Source organism: Cherax quadricarinatus, chromosome 88 (genome assembly GCF_038502225.1).
Source record: "Cherax quadricarinatus isolate ZL_2023a chromosome 88, ASM3850222v1, whole genome shotgun sequence".
Classification (NCBI taxonomy): Eukaryota; Metazoa; Arthropoda; class Malacostraca; order Decapoda; family Parastacidae; genus Cherax; species Cherax quadricarinatus.
The window spans coordinates 6469956-6487882 of record NC_091379.1 but is presented as its reverse complement, the minus strand read 5'-3'; the positions used below and the strand labels follow the sequence as shown (position 1 = coordinate 6487882).

The 17927-nt window shown below is 43.3% G+C and overlaps 1 protein-coding gene across 1 annotated transcript; it reads left to right on the top strand.

Annotated features, from left to right (window-relative positions):
- Positions 1–751: 751 nt before the first annotated feature.
- LOC128698511 (heat shock protein 83) lies at positions 752–17119 on the top strand. Its single transcript, XM_053790768.2, has 7 exons — positions 752–885; positions 12272–12528; positions 12730–12977; positions 13445–13599; positions 14770–15825; positions 16027–16376; positions 16549–17119. The coding sequence occupies exons 2-7, from the start codon at positions 12272–12274 to the stop codon at positions 16679–16681; spliced, it is 2199 nt and encodes a 732-aa protein (XP_053646743.1). The 5' UTR covers positions 752–885; the 3' UTR covers positions 16682–17119.
- The last annotated feature ends 808 nt before the right edge of the window (positions 17120–17927 follow it).

Sequence of the window (17927 nt, the reverse complement as noted above, 5' to 3'; positions counted from 1 at the left end):
TGGTGACTAACCCCGATCCACGTGGTTGTGATGGCTGGCAGGTGGTTGCCAGGTGGTTGTATACTCCCACGTGTAAATATATAAACATTGCATTAACATTTAGCATCTATATTAACATAAATCCTGCCAAATATGTATATAAAATTAGGGTAGTTATTTCTCACTTTAATAAGAGCAAATTACTTAACAATGTCAAAGTTATTCATAATTTTATTAAACAGTTTCATTGTATATGTAATTTGTGGAATAATATGGCGGTTGTTAAGTGTTATATTGATGTCTAAAATGCAAATATTCTAGAAATTAGAAGTTAAAAAGCAAGTTGATTTTTTAAGAGGATATATGGCGCGTCCGGGGAAATGATATATACCAAGAGGGGCAGAAAAGACCAGAGAAGCTGAATGTAACGATGAGTGAGAGGTATAGCAAGTGGATGTGTAATTGTGGGTGATAATAGCAGTTGTAGAGGGTGTTAGAGAGGGCCGAGAGGGTCCACGTGTAATCAATAAGGCTTCCCGCCACACACTTCCAGCACCTTCTCGAACCTTCCACCGCATCACACATTTATCCTGCATCTTCCGGTAAATAGTCCCTTCACAAATTTCTAAATTCCTCTTCTTACAGTGCCCAAAGACTACAATAATTAGCCTCAAGCTGCAGTTTAAACATTTTCACATGCCATCATGTAGTTCATAGTGGGTCAATAAGCGTATTTGAGAAAATAAACGTTGATTTTAAGCGCGGAGAGATACGCTGGTTGAGGCGAAGGCTTGGGCGTATTTATTCACAGGAGAGGCGGGAACTACCTCAGTGGTGCAGCAACCTCAGACGTAATAGTGTGTCTCTTCTTATCTCACATTCCATCACTTGATTTACATTCCAGTCGTAAGTATTTTGAATGGTACCGTGAGTGAGTGGTTGTCCCAAGATGGTGGAGTACTAGTAGGCCTGCTATGCAGTGGTGATGGTGTTGGCGGGGCCGGTGTTGGCGGGGCCGGTGTTGGCGGGGCCGGTGTTGGCGGGGCCGGTGTTGGCGGGGCCGGTGTTGGCGGGGCCGGTGTTGGCGGGGCTGGTGTTGGCGGGGCCGGTGTTGGCGGGGCGGGTGTTGCCGGGGTAGCTGCGGTAATGGTAGTGGTCCGGGGTGGCGGGGTCGCTACGGAAGTGGTCCGGGGTGGCGGGGTCGCTACGGCAGTGGTCCGGGGTGGCGGGGTCGCTACGGTAGTGGTCCGGGGTGGCGGGGTCGCTACGTTAGTGGTCCGGGGTGGCGGAATAGCTACGGCAGTGGTCCGGGGTGGCGGGGTCGCTACGGCAGTGGTCCGGGGTGGCGGGGTCGCTACGGCAGTGGTCCGGGGTGGCGGGGTCGCTACGGCAGTGGTCCGGGGTGGCGGGGTCGCTACGGTAGTGGTCCGGGGTGGCGGAATCGCTACGGCAGTGGTCCGGGGTGGCGGGGTCGTTACGGCAGTGGTCCGGGGTGGCGGGGTCGTTACGGCAGTGGTCCGGGGTGGCGGGGTCGCTACGGTAGTGGTCCGGGGTGGCGGAATCGCTACGGCAGTGGTCCGGGGTGGCGGGGTCGCTACGGCAGTGGTCCGGGGTGGCGGGGTCGCTACGGTTGTGGTCCGGGGTGGCGGGGTCGCTACGGTAGTGGTCCGGGGTGGCGGGGTCGCTACGGTAGTGGTCCGGGGTGGCGGGGTCGCTACGGTAGTGGTCCGGGGTGGCGGGGTCGCTACGATAGTGGTCCGGGGTGGCGGGGTCGCTACGGTAGTGGTCCGGGGTGGCGGGGTCGCTACGGTAGTGGTCCGGGGTGGCGGGGTCGCTACGGTAGTGGTCCGGGGTGCCGGGGTCGCTACGGTAGTGGTCCGGGGTGCCGGGGTCGCTACGGTAGTGGTCCGGGGTGGCGGGGTCGCTACGGTAGTGGTCCGGGGTGGCGGGGTCGCTACGGTAGTGGTCCGGGGTGGCGGGGTCGCTACGGTAGTGGTCCGGGGTGGCGGGGTCGCTACGGCAGTGGTCCGGGGTGGCGGGGTCGCTACGGCAGTGGTCCGGGGTGGCGGAATCGCTACGGCAGTGGTCCGGGGTGGCGGGGTCGCTACGGCAGTGGTCCGGGGTGGCGGGGTCGGTACGGCAGTGGTCCGGGGTGGCGGGGTCGCTACGGCAGTGGTCCGGGGTGGCGGGGTCGCTACGGCAGTGGTCCGGGGTGGCGGGGTCGCTACGGCAGTGGTCCGGGGTGGCGGGGTCGCTACGGCAGTGGTCCGGGGTGGCGGGGTCGCTACGGCAGTGGTCCGGGGTGGCGGGGTCGCTACGGCAGTGGTCCGGGGTGGCGGGGTCGCTACGGCAGTGGTCCGGGGTGGCGGGGTCGCTACGGCAGTGGTCCGGGGTGGCGGGGTCGCTACGGCAGTGGTCCGGGGTGGCGGGGTCGCTACGGCAGTGGTCCGGGGTGGCGGGGTCGCTACGGCAGTGGTCCGGGGTGGCGGGGTCGCAACGGTAGGGGTCGGCGGTGGCGGGGTCGCAACGGTAGGGGTCGGCGGTGGCGGGGGAAGTGTCGCCGCGACTGGCTTCCTGCGACGACATTTGCCCTTTTAGTAAATATCATTAACTGGACGGTTTCTTTCTCTCCAGTTTTAGCCTTTCCATACAATTTACAACTGCCATATACAGCTGCCATAGTGAAGAGCTCTGTTCCACAAGGCACAGTACTCGCCCCCATCTTATTCCTTATCCTCATATCAGACATAAACAGAGATATACACCACAGCACCGTATCATCCTTTGCGGATGATACTAGGATCTGCATGAGGCTGTCATCTGCTGAGGACGCGGTTAACCTCCAAGAAGATATAAACAAAGTTTTCCAGTGGGCAACGGTAAACAATATGATGTTCAATGAGGACAAATTCCAACTACTCCGTTATGGAAAACTGGAGGAGATAATAACTAGAACAGAGTATACTACTGACTCCGGCCATACAATAGAGCGGAAAAATAATGTAAGGGACCTGGGAGTAGTAATGTCTGAGGATCTCACTTTCAAGGATCACAACAGTGCCACGATCGCACGTGCAAAGAAAATGATAGGATGGATAATGAGAACTTTCAAAACGAGAGATGCCAAGCCCATGATGATCCTTTTCAAATCACTTGTTCTCTCTAGGCTGGAATACTGCTGTACATTAACATCTCCATTCAAAGCAGGTGAAATCGCAGATCTAGAGAGTGTACAGAGATCCTTTACTGCACGTATAAGTTCTGTCAAGCACCTTAACTACTGGGAACGCTTGGAAGCACTTGACTTGTACTCGTTGGAACGCAGGAGGGAGAGATGTATCATAATCTACACTTGGAAAATCTTGGAAGGAATGGTCCCAAATCTGCACACAGAAATCACTCCCTACGAAAATAAAAGACTGGGCAGGCGATGCAAAATGCCCCCAATAAAAAGTAGGGGCGCCATTGGTACATTAAGAGAAAACACCATAAGTGTCCGGGGCCCAAAACTGTTCAACAGCCTCCCATCAAGCATTAGGGGAATTGCCAATAAACCCCTGGCTGCCTTCAAGAGAGCTGGACAGATACCTAAAGTCAGTGCCGGATCAGCCGGGCTGTGGCTCGTACGTTGCAGCAGTAACAGCCTAGTTGATCAGGCCCTGATCCATCGGGAGGCCTGGTCATGGACCGGGCCGCGGGGGCGTTGACCCCCGGAATAACCTCCAGGTAACCTCCTGGTTCATGACGTTGGGCGGTGGTGGGGGGGGGGGAGTGCGTGGTTGTTGGAGTGACTGGTTTAACTGTTAGTTACATGAAACAAACGCGTTAGCTTAGGTGGAGATTATTGATATACACGATGGAACAATAAAATATTTTTTCCTATCCATATTTTATACCATTTCCCAGGTAGCTCTGCTCGACTTAAGGGGTGGAGTTGGGAATTTTCAGCGCGCTCTAAAGAAAATTCGAAAAATTATGGAAATTTGAGTTATTCATATAGAAAAATAGCTTAACTCTTTGAACATAAGAACATAAGAACGAAGGAACACTGCAGAAGGCCTACTGGCCCATGCAAGGCAGGTCCAAGTCTCCTACCGGCTTAAGCCAATGCACCCAACCTAGTCAGGTCAGGTCACATTGACTTAAGGGAGGAACACGGCAACCGACCTGGTAGCACAAGCTATCAGGTCTAACTCACACCCACCCACATCTACTCATGTATTTATCCAACCTATTTTTAAAGCTACACAACGTTCTGGCCTCTATAACGGTATTTGGGAGTTTGTTCCACTCCTCCACAACTCTATTACCAAACCAGTACTTTCCTATATCCTTCCTGAATCTGAATTTTTCCAACTTAAAACCATTGCTGCGAGTCCTGTCTAGGCTAGATATTTTCAGCACACTATTTACATCCCCTTTATTTATTCCTGTCTTCCATTTATACACCTCAATCATATCCCCCCTAATTCTACGTCTTTCTAGAGAGTGCAGTTTCAGGGCCCTTAGTCTATCCTCATAGGGAAGGTTTCTGATACATGGGATCAACTTTGTCATCCTCCTTTGTACATTTTCCAGAGAATTTATATCCATTCTGTAATACGGTGACCAAAACTGTGCAGCATAATCTAAATGAGGCCTAACCAAGGATGTATAGAGTTGAAGAACAACCTGAGGACTCCTATTATTTATGCTTCTTGATATGAAGCCAAGGATTCTATTAGCTTTATTGCGAACACTTATGCACTGTTGTCTTGGTTTCAGATTACTGCTAACCAGAACTCCTAAATCTTTTTCGCAATCCGTAATATTAAGATCTACATTATTTAGTTTATATGTGGCATGGTTATTGTCCTGTCCAACATTTAGAACTTTGCATTTGTCTATATTAAACTGCATCTGCCACTTCTCCGACCACTGCATCAGTCTATTCAAATCTTCCTGGAGTGCTCGAATGTCCTCGTCAGAATGAATTCGACGGCCTATTTTGGTGTCATCGGCAAACTTGCCGATGTCGCTCTTTATGCCCTCATCTATGTCGTTTATGTAGATTGTGAACAGCAGGGGGCCCAACACTGACCCCTGTGGAACACCGCTCGTGACGCTTCCCCACTCTGATTTCTCCCCATTTATGCAAACTCTCTGCTGCCTATTTGTCAACCATGCCTCTATCCAGGAAAAAATTTCTCCTCCTATTCCATGTGCTTTAATTTTCCTCAATAGTCTCTGATGTGGGACCCTGTCAAAAGCCTTACTGAAGTCCATATACACAATATCATATTCATTACCATGATCTACCTCCTCAAATACCTTAGTGAAAAAAGTTAATAAATTCGTAAGGCAGGAACGCCCCTTTGTAAAACCATGCTGAGATTCGTTGATTAATTTATGCTTTTCAAGGTGGCTACGAACTGCCTCGGCAATTATTGATTCCATAAATTTTCCCACTATGGAGGTTAGGCTTATTGGTCTATAGTTCGAAGCTAAGGACCTGTCACCTGTTTTGAAAATAGGTATCACATTTGCCATTTTCCACTTATCTGGCACCATGCCAGTTTGTAGTGATATGTTGAAAAGATTAGCCAAAGGTGTGCTAAGCTCCTCTTTACATTCCTTTAGAACCCTTGCATACAGTTCATCAGGGCCTGGGGATTTGTTAGGTTTTAATTTATCTATTTGCCTAAGGACCATGTCACTTGTGACCCTAATAGTGCACAGTTTATTATCGTCCTGTTCTACATAATTTATCATTACTGGAATATCGCTGGTATCCTCCTGTGTAAAAACTGAGAGGAAGTATGTGTTAAAAATTCTACACATTTCCTTATCACTGTCAGTGAGCTGACCCGAGGAACTTTTGAGTGGGCCTATCTTGTCCCTGATCTTACTTCTGTATACCTGAAAGAATCCTTTTGGGTTAGTCTTCGATTCTCTTGCAACTTTAACCTCATAATCTCTTTTTGCTTTTCTAATTCCCTTTTTTATTTCTCTCTTTAGCTGAATATATCGATTTCTCAATTGCCCCTCTCCTCTTTTGATTTGCCTATATATGCCTCTCTTTTGACCAGTCAGATATTTTAATCTATTGTTCATCCATTTAGGATCATTTTTGTTTGATCTGATTTCCCTATTTGGAACATAATTTGACTGAGCAGCTAGAACTATGCCCTGGAAAGCATCATATCGGCAACCATCACCACCTACCTGACCCTTAGTCAGGTCATTCCAGTTCAGCCCACCTAAGTAATTTTTCAGTCCTATGAAATCAGCCAAGCGAAAGTCAGGGACGGAGACTTGATTGCCATTATTAGGGGAATTCCATGATATATTAAAACTGAGTGATTTGTGATCACTTTCCCCAAGCTCATCATTAACCTCAAGATTATTAATTAGTGTTTCCCTACTGGCAAGAACCAAGTCAAGGAGGTTATTTCCCCTAGTTGGCTCTGTCACAAACTGTTTTAAAAAACAATCCTGGATCGTATCAAGAAAGTCACCTGACTCTAAATTTCCTGTCAAATTGCTCCAGTCAATCTGTCTATAGTTGAAATCTCCCATTAGCACAACATTTTCGTATGTAGATGCCTTACGAATTTCGTCCCATAGAAGTTTACTGCACTCACCAACCACAAGAATGCGCTTACCTCCATTAGCAGGGGCAGTAGTACCCTTACCTTCACTGGCCACTGAAGTACATTCATCCTGAAGAACAGAGAAGCGATTTCCTACCTTCAGATCTTCACTCTTAACTTTCCTTACTCTGATGCGCCTTCCATTACTGTGAACCACTCGCCACTTGTCGCTGGAGTTGTGGGGAATGAGACTTCTAGCAGTGAGGTGCAGTCTGTCTCTCGCTGTAAGGAGGCTGTAGTTGGGGAGGTAGCAACGGCTACCAGCAGTGAGGTGCAGCCCAGCACCTGCTACAAGTGGCGAGTTGTTCACAGTAATGGGAGGCGCATCAGAATAAGGAAAGTTAAGAGTGAAGATCTGAAGGTAGGAAATCGCTTCTCTGTTCTCCAGGATGAATGTACTTCAGTGGCCAGTGAAGGTAAGGGTACAACTGCCCCTGCTAATGAAGGTAAGCGCATTCTTGTGGTTGGTGACTCTCAGGTAAGATATATTGACCGTGCTTTTTGTAATAGGAATAAGAAAATGAGAGATAGTGTGCTTCCCTGGAGCTGGTGTTGGGGACATTGTCAACAGGCTGGATAATATCATGTCAGGTAATGGGAACAAGCCCATTATCTGTCTCAGTGCTGGTGGAAATGATATTGGGAAGGGTAGGAGAGAAGAGCTGCTAGATAAGTACAGGTCAGCTATAGATTTCATTAAGTCTAAGGGAGGGATCCCAATCATATGTAGCATCTTGCCTAGAAGGGGAGTAGGAAATGAATGGTTGTCTAGGGCAATTGGTGTAAATTGCTGGCTAGACAGATACTGCAAGGAACTTGCAATCCCATTCATTGACAACTGGAACAAGGTGGTGGAGTAGCGATGTATGTCAGAGACAATTTAAATTGTTGTGTTAGACAAGATATTAAATTAGAAGCGTCAGCCACTGAATCTGTTTGGTTACAGCTTCTCGAGGGCCGAGAAAAACTAATTTTGGGTGTGATTTACAGGGCCCCAAATCTTGATAGGGAGTGCAGTAAACTTCTATGGGACGAAATTCGTAAGGCATCTACATACGAAAATGTTGTGCTAATGGGAGATTTCAACTATAGACAGATTGACTGGAGCAATTTGACAGGAAATTTAGAGTCGGGTGACTTTCTTGATACGATCCAGGATTGTTTTTTAAAACAGTTTGTGACAGAGGCAACTAGGGGAAATAACCTCCTTGACTTGGTTCTTGCCAGTAGGGAAACACTAATTAATAATCTTGAGGTTAATGATGAGCTTGGGGAGTGATCACAAATCACTCAGTTTTAATATATCATGGAATTCCCCTAATAATGGCAATCAAGTCTCCGTCCCTGACTTTCGCTTGGCTGATTTCATAGGACTGAAAAATTACTTAGGTGGGCTGAACTGGAATGACCTGACTAAGGGTCAGGTAGGTGGTGATGGTTGCCGATATGATGCTTTCCAGGGCATAGTTCTAGCTGCTCAGTCAAATTATGTTCCAAATAGGGAAATCAGATCAAACAAAAATGATCCTAAATGGATGAACAATAGATTAAAATATCTGATTGGTCAAAAGAGAGGCATACATAGGCAAATCAAAAGAGGAGAGGGGCAATTAAGAAATCGATATATTCAGTTAAAGAGAGAAATAAAAAAGGGAATTAGAAAAGCAAAAAGAGATTATGAGGTTAAAGTTGCAAAAGAATCGAAAGACTAACCCAAAAGGATTCTTTCAGGTATACAGAAGTAAGATCAGGGACAAGATAGGCCCACTCAAAAGTTCCTCGGGTCAGCTCACTGACAGTGATAAGGAAATGTGTAGAATTTTTAACACATACTTCCTCGCAGTTTTTACACAGGAGGATACCAGCGATATTCCAGTAATGATAAATTATGTAGAACAGGACGATAATAAACTGTGCACTATTAGGGTCACAAGTGACATGGTCCTTAGGCAAATAGATAAATTAAAACCTAACAAATCCCCAGGCCCTGATGAACTGTATGCAAGGGTTCTAAAGGAATGTAAAGAGGAGCTTAGCACACCTTTGGCTAATCTTTTCAACATATCACTACAAACTGGCATGGTGCCAGATAAGTGGAAAATGGCAAATGTGATACCTATTTTCAAAACAGGTGACAGGTCCTTAGCTTCGAACTATAGACCAATAAGCCTAACCTCCATAGTGGGAAAATTTATGGAATCAATAATTGCCGAGGCAGTTCGTAGCCACCTTGAAAAGCATAAATTAATCAACGAATCTCAGCATGGTTTTACAAAGGGGCGTTCCTGCCTTACGAATTTATTAACTTTTTTCACTAAGGTATTTGAGGAGGTAGATCATGGTAATGAATATGATATTGTGTATATGGACTTCAGTAAGGCTTTTGACAGGGTCCCACATCAGAGACTATTGAGGAAAATTAAAGCACATGGAATAGGAGGAGAAATTTTTTCCTGGATAGAGGCATGGTTGACAAATAGGCAGCAGAGAGTTTGCATAAATGGGGAGAAATCAGAGTGGGGAAGCGTCACGAGCGGTGTTCCACAGGGGTCAGTGTTGGGCCCCCTGCTGTTCACAATCTACATAAACGACATAGATGAGGGCATAAAGAGCGACATCGGCAAGTTTGCCGATGACACCAAAATAGGCCGTCGAATTCATTCTGACGAGGACATTCGAGCACTCCAGGAAGATTTGAATAGACTGATGCAGTGGTCGGAGAAGTGGCAGATGCAGTTTAATATAGACAAATGCAAAGTTCTAAATGTTGGACAGGACAATAACCATGCCACATATAAACTAAATAATGTAGATCTTAATATTACGGATTGCGAAAAAGATTTAGGAGTTCTGGTTAGCAGTAATCTGAAACCAAGACAACAGTGCATAAGTGTTCGCAATAAAGCTAATAGAATCCTTGGCTTCATATCAAGAAGCATAAATAATAGGAGTCCTCAGGTTGTTCTTCAACTCTATACATCCTTGGTTAGGCCTCATTTAGATTATGCTGCACAGTTTTGGTCACCGTATTACAGAATGGATATAAATTCTCTGGAAAATGTACAAAGGAGGATGACAAAGATGATCCCATGTATCAGAAACCTTCCCTATGAGGATAGACTAAGGGCCCTGAAACTGCACTCTCTAGAAAGACGTAGAATTAGGGGGGATATGATTGAGGTGTATAAATGGAAGACAGGGATAAATAAAGGGGATGTAAATAGTGTGCTGAAAATATCTAGCCTAGACAGGACTCGCAGCAATGGTTTTAAGTTGGAAAAATTCAGATTCAGGAAGGATATAGGAAAGTACTGGTTTGGTAAGAGTTGTGGATGAGTGGAACAAACTCCCAAGTACCGTTATAGAGGCCAGAACGTTGTGTAGCTTTAAAAATAGGTTGGATAAATACATGAGTAGATGTGGGTGGGTGTGAGTTAGACCTGATAGCTTGTGCTAACAGGTCGGTTGCCGTGTTCCTCCCTTAAGTCAATGTGACCTGACCTGACTAGGTTGGGTGCATTGGCTTAAGCCGGTAGGAGACTTGGACCTGCCTCGCATGGGCCAGTAGGCCTTCTGCAGTGTTCCTTCGTTCTTATGTTCTTATGTAGGTAGCGCGTCTGCTCTCAACCCATGTATTTTTGGGTATTTTTTCCTTGTTTTTTATTGCTTTTTCTTTGCATTATTCTTTCTAATATAATTGATTATTTGGCATCATATAAGAGGAGGTGGAGCTTATCAGTAGAGTGCCAGCCAATCGGGAGCCATCTGGGAACACTCGGCTTTATCTATCAGAATTGATCTAATATGATATAATAAACACTATAAATAGCAAAAATGTTATATACTCTAGACTGAATAAAATAGGCAATAATATGGTGCGAGTCCACCAGCAATATTTCGATAAGAGTTACTCCTCGTCTCCTTGTATTGTTTGGTCTGAGTGATAGAAAACGGTGTTTTGAAGAGGATAACTGCACTAGAACACCAGGTCTCAGACACTCCCTAAAGAGGGAGCCAAGGCTGGGCCACCACTTGGAAAAAGCCCGGGCCGGGAGAATACCGGTGAATCTTTAATAATAATAAATAACCAGTTTACTAAGAAATACACCGAAACAAACGCGATTTTCGCGCAAAAAAACAATTTTTTTTTTTGAGATGGCGGGCCGGCCGGCTTTCTAGGCCTATATCTCGGAAGTAACTTATTCACTTATTTCGCTTTACTACGCCAATATTAATGATTGTATTGAAATGATTTTCACAGACAATATAAAACATTGTGTTTGACTTTAAAAAATTGATTTTTGGAATATCTCAAATATTTTTGATTTTGTGGGGGGTAAAAGGCAGATATTTTGGTGAATGCCAAAAATTCTGTCAAATGTATTTTTTTTTTTTTGCCATGATAAGATATATTAGATGAAATGGCCATTTTACAAAGTTGTGCTAGATGTATTCTAACAGTTGGGATTGTCCGTAGTGCCAATTTGTCAGGTCATGCTGCCATATATCAAAATTGTTAATTTTTTTTTTCAGTTTGTTGGCCAATCATACTGAAACTTTGTCAGATTCTTCTACATATGCACCTCTAAAAGTACACCAAAAATAAAAGAAATCGGTTGAAAAATAAAAGTTGGCAGAGATTTTAAGTGGCTCCACAACACTTAATAAACGATCGCATTATACCGCGTTTATTTCTCCATGTTATCTTCAGAGTAATAAGATTCATAAGAATATAAAGGAACACTGCAGCAGTCTTACTGGCCCATGCAAGGCAGGTCCAAATCTCCTACCGGCTTAAGCCAATGACCCAACCTTGGGTAGCCTTAGTAACTAGGTTGGATGAAGTAGTGTGGGGGAGATGGACCTGGGCTACCCTTGTTTGTTCAATCATTGCAGTACTCTGTGTTTTGGGTTACCCCTATGCCCAGAGTAGTAATACTTCCAGTGGCTTCCCAGATCGACCAGGCTGTTGCTACTAGCCCTCTTGTTTTAAAAGTTGAATTGCATCCTGGTTGGTCTGGTTATCCCTCTTCAAATAGAGAATGTTCTTTGGTGTGATTCCAATTTTAATTTAAACCTTAAAGGGGATTTTTTTTTTTTTTTTACTAGACCAGCTTCCAGGACGAGAACAGTTGTAAATAAGTTTGTCGTATCTACATGATACGTACTTTTAGGTGGCAGAGCAAAAGGCTTTCAAAATTATGTACTATACCGAATGAAAGTTCTCAGTAATTCAGTCAAGGATAGATCGAGAGCACTTGAGCTTCACTATTGAGATGTAGAATGATGGGAGATACTTTTGAAGTGTACAAGAACTGAAGACTGGCATAAACAAAGGCAGTTAAAACCACATACAAGCCATTAGGCCTGCTGCAGTGTTCCTCCAGTGTTGGATTTTGAGAGGACCTGTCTGGTATGGGCCAGTAGGCCTGCTACAGTTTCCTCCATTCTTCTGTTCTTGTCCCCTCGAGGTTCCTTTAAGCTGGTGAGGGGCTCTTGATCTTGGGAACTAGATCTGTGCTCCAGTTCCCTGAATTGCGCCTGAATGCCTTCCATTCCCCCCTTCCCCCCCACAGGCACTATAATCGTATGGGTTCAGCGCCCCATGATAATTCTGTTTTTGTGTGGCCAGGTGCTCAAATAATTCTATCTTTTTTCAGATGCCTGAAGAAACCATGGATGATGTGGAAACCTTTGCCTTCCAGGCAGAGATTGCCCAGTTAATGTCTCTGATCATTAACACATTCTACAGTAATAAAGAAATCTTTCTCAGGGAATTGATATCCAATTCATCAGATGCCTTGGATAAAATCAGATATGAATCTCTAACGGATCCTTCAAAGTTGGACTCTGGCAAAGAGTTGTTCATCAAACTTGTGCCCAACAAAAATGACCGAACCCTTACTATAATTGACAGGTAAATCTTTCACAGTTAGTTTCCTGAGATTTAATTTAATGATGAAATAATTTGCGACTGAAGGGGGTGGACTGGTGACAGTGCCTGCTGTCATAATCCCTCCCACAGTATGTTTGATAAACATTCCTGATACTTGAGTTTCTTAATTTTAAAGTAATTTATATCTGCAAATTTCCTAATTTCACAACTTAATTTTCACAGTGGCATTGGCATGACTAAGGCAGATCTTGTAAACAACCTGGGAACTATTGCAAAGTCGGGCACAAAGGCTTTTATGGAAGCTTTGCAAGCTGGGGCTGACATTTCTATGATTGGTCAGTTTGGTGTGGGTTTCTACTCTGCTTACCTGGTAGCTGATAAGGTGACGGTGATCTCAAAGAACAATGATGACGAACAGTACATTTGGGAGTCCTCTGCAGGGGGTTCCTTTACAGTCCGCACAGATCATGGTCAGTAGATAAAAAAAATGCACTTTTGAGTACTGTTTGCAGATAGCTATGGTTCATTATTTATCAAATTATTTTTTGCCTTAAATTGGAAAAAAGTTTCTTTACTGTTCTTGTCTATGGTAGGGTATGATGGATATTTATAATGATTCTTTGTTCCCTCTTGGGAGTTATTAATGCCAGTGATGGCTCTTTATCTAAACTAGCAGTTATCCTCCCACTGGCATGGAATTTGCCATTCTCCAGGCCTTCTTCCCACTTAAAATTTAGTGCCTCTTTAATTTGCTTAGTTTAAAACTGATTAAGACTTGCAACACTAGTATTTTGCATATGTCTAATTTATCAACTTGTTGGTTCTCTAATCGGTTGTAGATGAACGGTTCAGTTTGATGACATTATAATTGGGAAGAAAAATAGTGTAATACTATATACGTATAAGGTAGTGTCAAACCACAATTTTCAACTTTCAGGAGAGCCACTTGGCAGAGGTACAATGATCACTCTAAGCCTGAAGGAGGACCAAACTGAATATCTAGAGGAAAGGCGCATCAAAGAAATAGTGAAAAAGCATTCCCAGTTCATTGGCTATCCCATTAAACTTGTGGTAGAGAAGGAGAGGGACAAGGTATGTCTTTGTAATTTTTTCCTGTCCTGCAGGAAAATTGTTGATGGATAAAACTAGCTGATGCCTTTTCATTTATGCCCTAGTACCTTGTGCAAGTACCCATTTCCTTTGTTCTTGTCTTCCCTTGTCCCCAACACTTATTTTATTTACCCTGCATTTAGTTGCTTTTTCAACAAAACTACCTTGTTTCTGAAGGTTTTAGTATGAAGTGATGTTTGTAATTTACTAAAGTTACTCTTTGAGATTTTCCTCGGTTAAACTAATTCACATACCATTCTGTAATGCACGTGATTTTTTTTTCTTGTATGTTGCCTTCGATATTTGCCTTGTATAATTGATTTGTCTGTTAGCTCTTTCCCAGTAATGCAAGTGAAATCTGAGTAACTTCGAGTTTTCGAAATCTTTTAGATTTAAGTTATAGAAGCCCATGGTTTAGGCATAGGCTCCATTGCTCTTGTATCAGCATAACTTTCCATTTACACAGGTTATGAATCTAACAGTTAAGCTTCCTTCTGACACTTTTTTATTCATGTACTGTACTCTTGAAAGGCTAATAAAGAAAACTAATGCAGGCAGTAAAGATAGGGGACAAATGGGTAGACTAAGGGTTTAATATTTAGATTTAAATTTATTGCCGATATTGGTTTAAACTATTTTCAGAAATTGCCCCAAATATCTGAAATGCAAGTTGAAATTCAACTTGTGGGTTGCTTGTAAGTGCCTCCTGCTTAAAATTACTATGCATCTTTAACCTCTCCTTGGAATGGATTGGTGGGGTATGGTCTGATACCTGAAAGTTTCTTCAGTGTAAGAAATTGTAGGAACCTGGGATCAAACCTAGTTTTAATTCCTTATGCACTATGATGGCCATCTACCACTCCCCTTCAGGTTTAGTGTCCTATGATTGTTCAAATTTGTATCTAGTTTAACCAATCACTTGGCTTGTTGAATTAACTTTTTATAAAATACGTATTCCTTATTAATATTTAATGCTTCGGCAGTTCGAGGAACATTAAGTGGTTGTGTAAAACACGCCTTTCTGATTACCTGTGGACCATTTGCCTTCCATTCTGTAGGGTAATAATGCATTTTAAAGTTGAGTGGGATAAGAGATAAATGGATACTGTTTACTATCCAGTACTTATTGGTTTTTATTTTTTTTTTCTCCAGGAAGTGTCTGATGATGAAGAGGAGGAAAAAGAAGAGAAGGATAAGGATGAGAAAGATGAGAACAAGGAAAAAGAAGATGAGAGTAAAGAGAAGGATGAAGAAAAACCAAAGATAGAAGATATTGGTGAAGATGAAGATGCTGACAAAAAAGATGGAGCTAAGAAAAAGAAGACTGTAAAAGAAAAGTACACTGAAGATGAAGAGCTAAATAAAACTAAGCCTCTTTGGACTCGCAACCCTGATGATATTTCTCAGGAAGAATATGGAGAGTTTTACAAATCTCTAACCAATGACTGGGAGGACCACTTGGCTGTTAAGCACTTCAGTGTCGAGGGCCAGCTAGAGTTCCGTGCTTTGCTCTTCCTACCTCGTCGAGCTCCATTTGATCTCTTCGAGAACCGCAAGCAGAAGAACAAGATAAAGCTCTATGTTCGTAGGGTATTCATTATGGAAAATTGTGAAGAACTCATCCCAGAATATCTTAACTTCTTGAATGGTGTTGTAGATTCGGAAGATCTGCCTTTGAACATTTCGAGAGAGATGCTTCAGCAAAATAAGATCCTAAAAGTGATCCGGAAGAACTTGGTGAAAAAAGCTCTTGAATTGTTTGAAGAATTGATTGAAGACAAGGACAACTACAAGAAATTCTATGAAAACTTCTCTAAGAATATTAAGCTAGGCATCCATGAAGATTCTACAAACCGCAAGAAGTTGGCAGAATTTCTGCGGTACCACACATCTGCTTCTGGTGATGACATGTGTTCACTGAAGGATTATACCTCCCGCATGAAGGACAATCAAAAGCACATCTACTACATCACTGGAGAAAATCGTGAGCAGGTACACAACTCTGCCTTTGTGGAGAGAGTTAAGAAGAGGGGCTTTGAAGTAATTTACATGACAGAACCAATTGACGAGTACTGTGTTCAGCAGCTGAAAGAATATGATGGTAAACAGCTTGTCTCTGTCACCAAGGAAGGTTTGGAGCTCCCAGAAGATGAGGAAGAGAAAAAGAAGTTTGAAGATCAGAAGTCAAAGCTGGAGAACCTTTGCAAAGTAAGTGTTTTTTTGCCATTATTTTGTAAAGAAATTTTACTTTTTAAAGCTTTGTGCATTGTGGGTGATTCTGGCAAATAAATAAGATTCATTGGTATTTTGTTGCTGCAGCCACATTGCAATATTCACAATATCAGAAGTTAATATTTTTAGTTTGGCTAAGCATCACGTACTTAACCAGAGGCTTATTGTGTACCATAGGTCGTAAAGGACATCCTGGACAAACGGGTAGAAAAGGTGGTTGTGAGCAACCGTCTTGTGACTTCTCCCTGCTGCATAGTGACTTCACAGTATGGGTGGACAGCCAACATGGAACGAATCATGAAAGCCCAGGCCTTGAGAGATACTTCTACCATGGGCTACATGGCTGCCAAGAAGCACCTAGAGATCAACCCAGACCACAGTATTATAGAAACCCTCAGACAGAGGGCTGATGCAGACAAAAATGACAAATCTGTTAAGGATCTAGTTATGCTTCTGTTTGAGAGTGCCCTCCTGTCGTCAGGCTTTACCCTTGAGGATCCTGGTGTACATGCTGGACGTATTTACAGGTATGTAGTGTGGAGGTTGCTAATGCTTCAATAGCACAGTAAAAGTTTAATGATGATTTTTTTCCGCTTATTACATGATTGTTAGTGATTAATTTATAAACTGAACCCTGGTATTCAAATGCACAGCCATTTTTATTTTAAGTAAAATTTAATCTTTAATTACTTTATTCAGGATGATTAAACTTGGCCTGGGTATTGAAGAGGATGACGCTCCAACGGAAGAGACTGGTGAAGCTAGTGTTGAGGAAATGCCACCTCTTGAGGGAGATGATGAGGATGCATCAAGAATGGAAGAAGTGGATTAGGAGGAAGTGGACTAGGGGTTATCAAACGTACCAAAGTTCATCTCATTATCATCCTGTCTCAAATTTCTCATCGAGCCTTATTTCAAGGCTTGAAAAGTCAGCTATTTATCATTCCAATGCAACATTCAGTTAAGTTTAAGTTTTTCTGTTGTAGGACATTACATTGTAAATATTTTCGTTAATAAGTTTTGTATAAAAGGAATTCTGAAGTTTCTATTCCCTTAAAATGCGTAACTGAATGTACTGTCAATTATGGCCTATACTTAAGGGGTAGTGAAAGTAGCTAAAATCCAGCATTACAGGAAGTTACCTTTAAAGTGAACTGTTACTCTGCCTAAAGCGGTGATTTTTAACTGCTACCTTAGTAAAATAATTCAGTACATTAGCTCTCCATTATTTGAAATTGTGTAGTTTATAGAAGTAAACGATATTACGCGACTTGGTTTTTGCTTTATACCTCTTGTAGAGAATTCTTAACAGCATAAATATTTTCACAAGTAGGGTTTGCCAAGTCACTTCATAAAGGTTGCTGAGTATTTAAACTTATTACCCCCGGTAAGGTTATTTATCCTTGAGGGGATGATCTAAGGAATGCAGCGCTGTATTACCCTAGAGGGTTTAGCGCTTCATTTTTATTATCTAAGGAATAAGACTTGAACCTCGTTGCCCCCGATGCTATGGCTTGCAGGTTCAGTGCTCCCACCTGCAATAATGATTCCTCCTGAGGAACCCATAGGGATTATACAGCGTCTGTGTAGGAAAGAAGATTGAAAATATTCAGGTTTAATTTTAGGAACTGGAGCACATATTCCCTAGATAGAGCCCCTCAGCAGCAACAAGCTTCCTTTGAGGGGGGGGGGGGGGGGGTTGGCAGCGCTGTCCGGCCCTTGGTGTCAGTGGTTAGTTTTGATTAATATTTCCCTCTTAAGGAAAGCTAAAACCGTACGTATGGTTAGGTTTGGTGAGCGGCTCAAAATTACTGCAATTGCCTGTGGAGTAAGTTTTCCCAGGTGCTTTGTGGGTTTAGTCTGCGCTGAATGACCCTTTGTAGATTTAGCGCTGCATTTATTGATAATTTGAGTTTAGGCTATATAACCCTTATGGGTTCAGCAGTTTAATATGGGTTTAGATAATCCCTGGTATTACACCACGTAAACATACCAGTCCTTCAGAGAATTTGATCCTCCTTACCGTACACGGATGAGGCGTTCTCAAGTCGAGACCCCTCAAGGGAAGATCCTTGATG

Coding starts and splice junctions, on each gene's coding strand:
- LOC128698511 (XM_053790768.2), top strand. CDS start 12,272: ATGCCTGAAGAAACCATGGATGATGTGGAAACCTTTGCCTTCCAGGCA. Junction 12,529..12,729: donor ACCCTTACTATAATTGACAG/GTAAATCTTTCA, acceptor TAATTTTCACAG/TGGCATTGGCATGACTAAGG. Junction 16,377..16,548: donor CATGCTGGACGTATTTACAG/GTATGTAGTGTG, acceptor TACTTTATTCAG/GATGATTAAACTTGGCCTGG.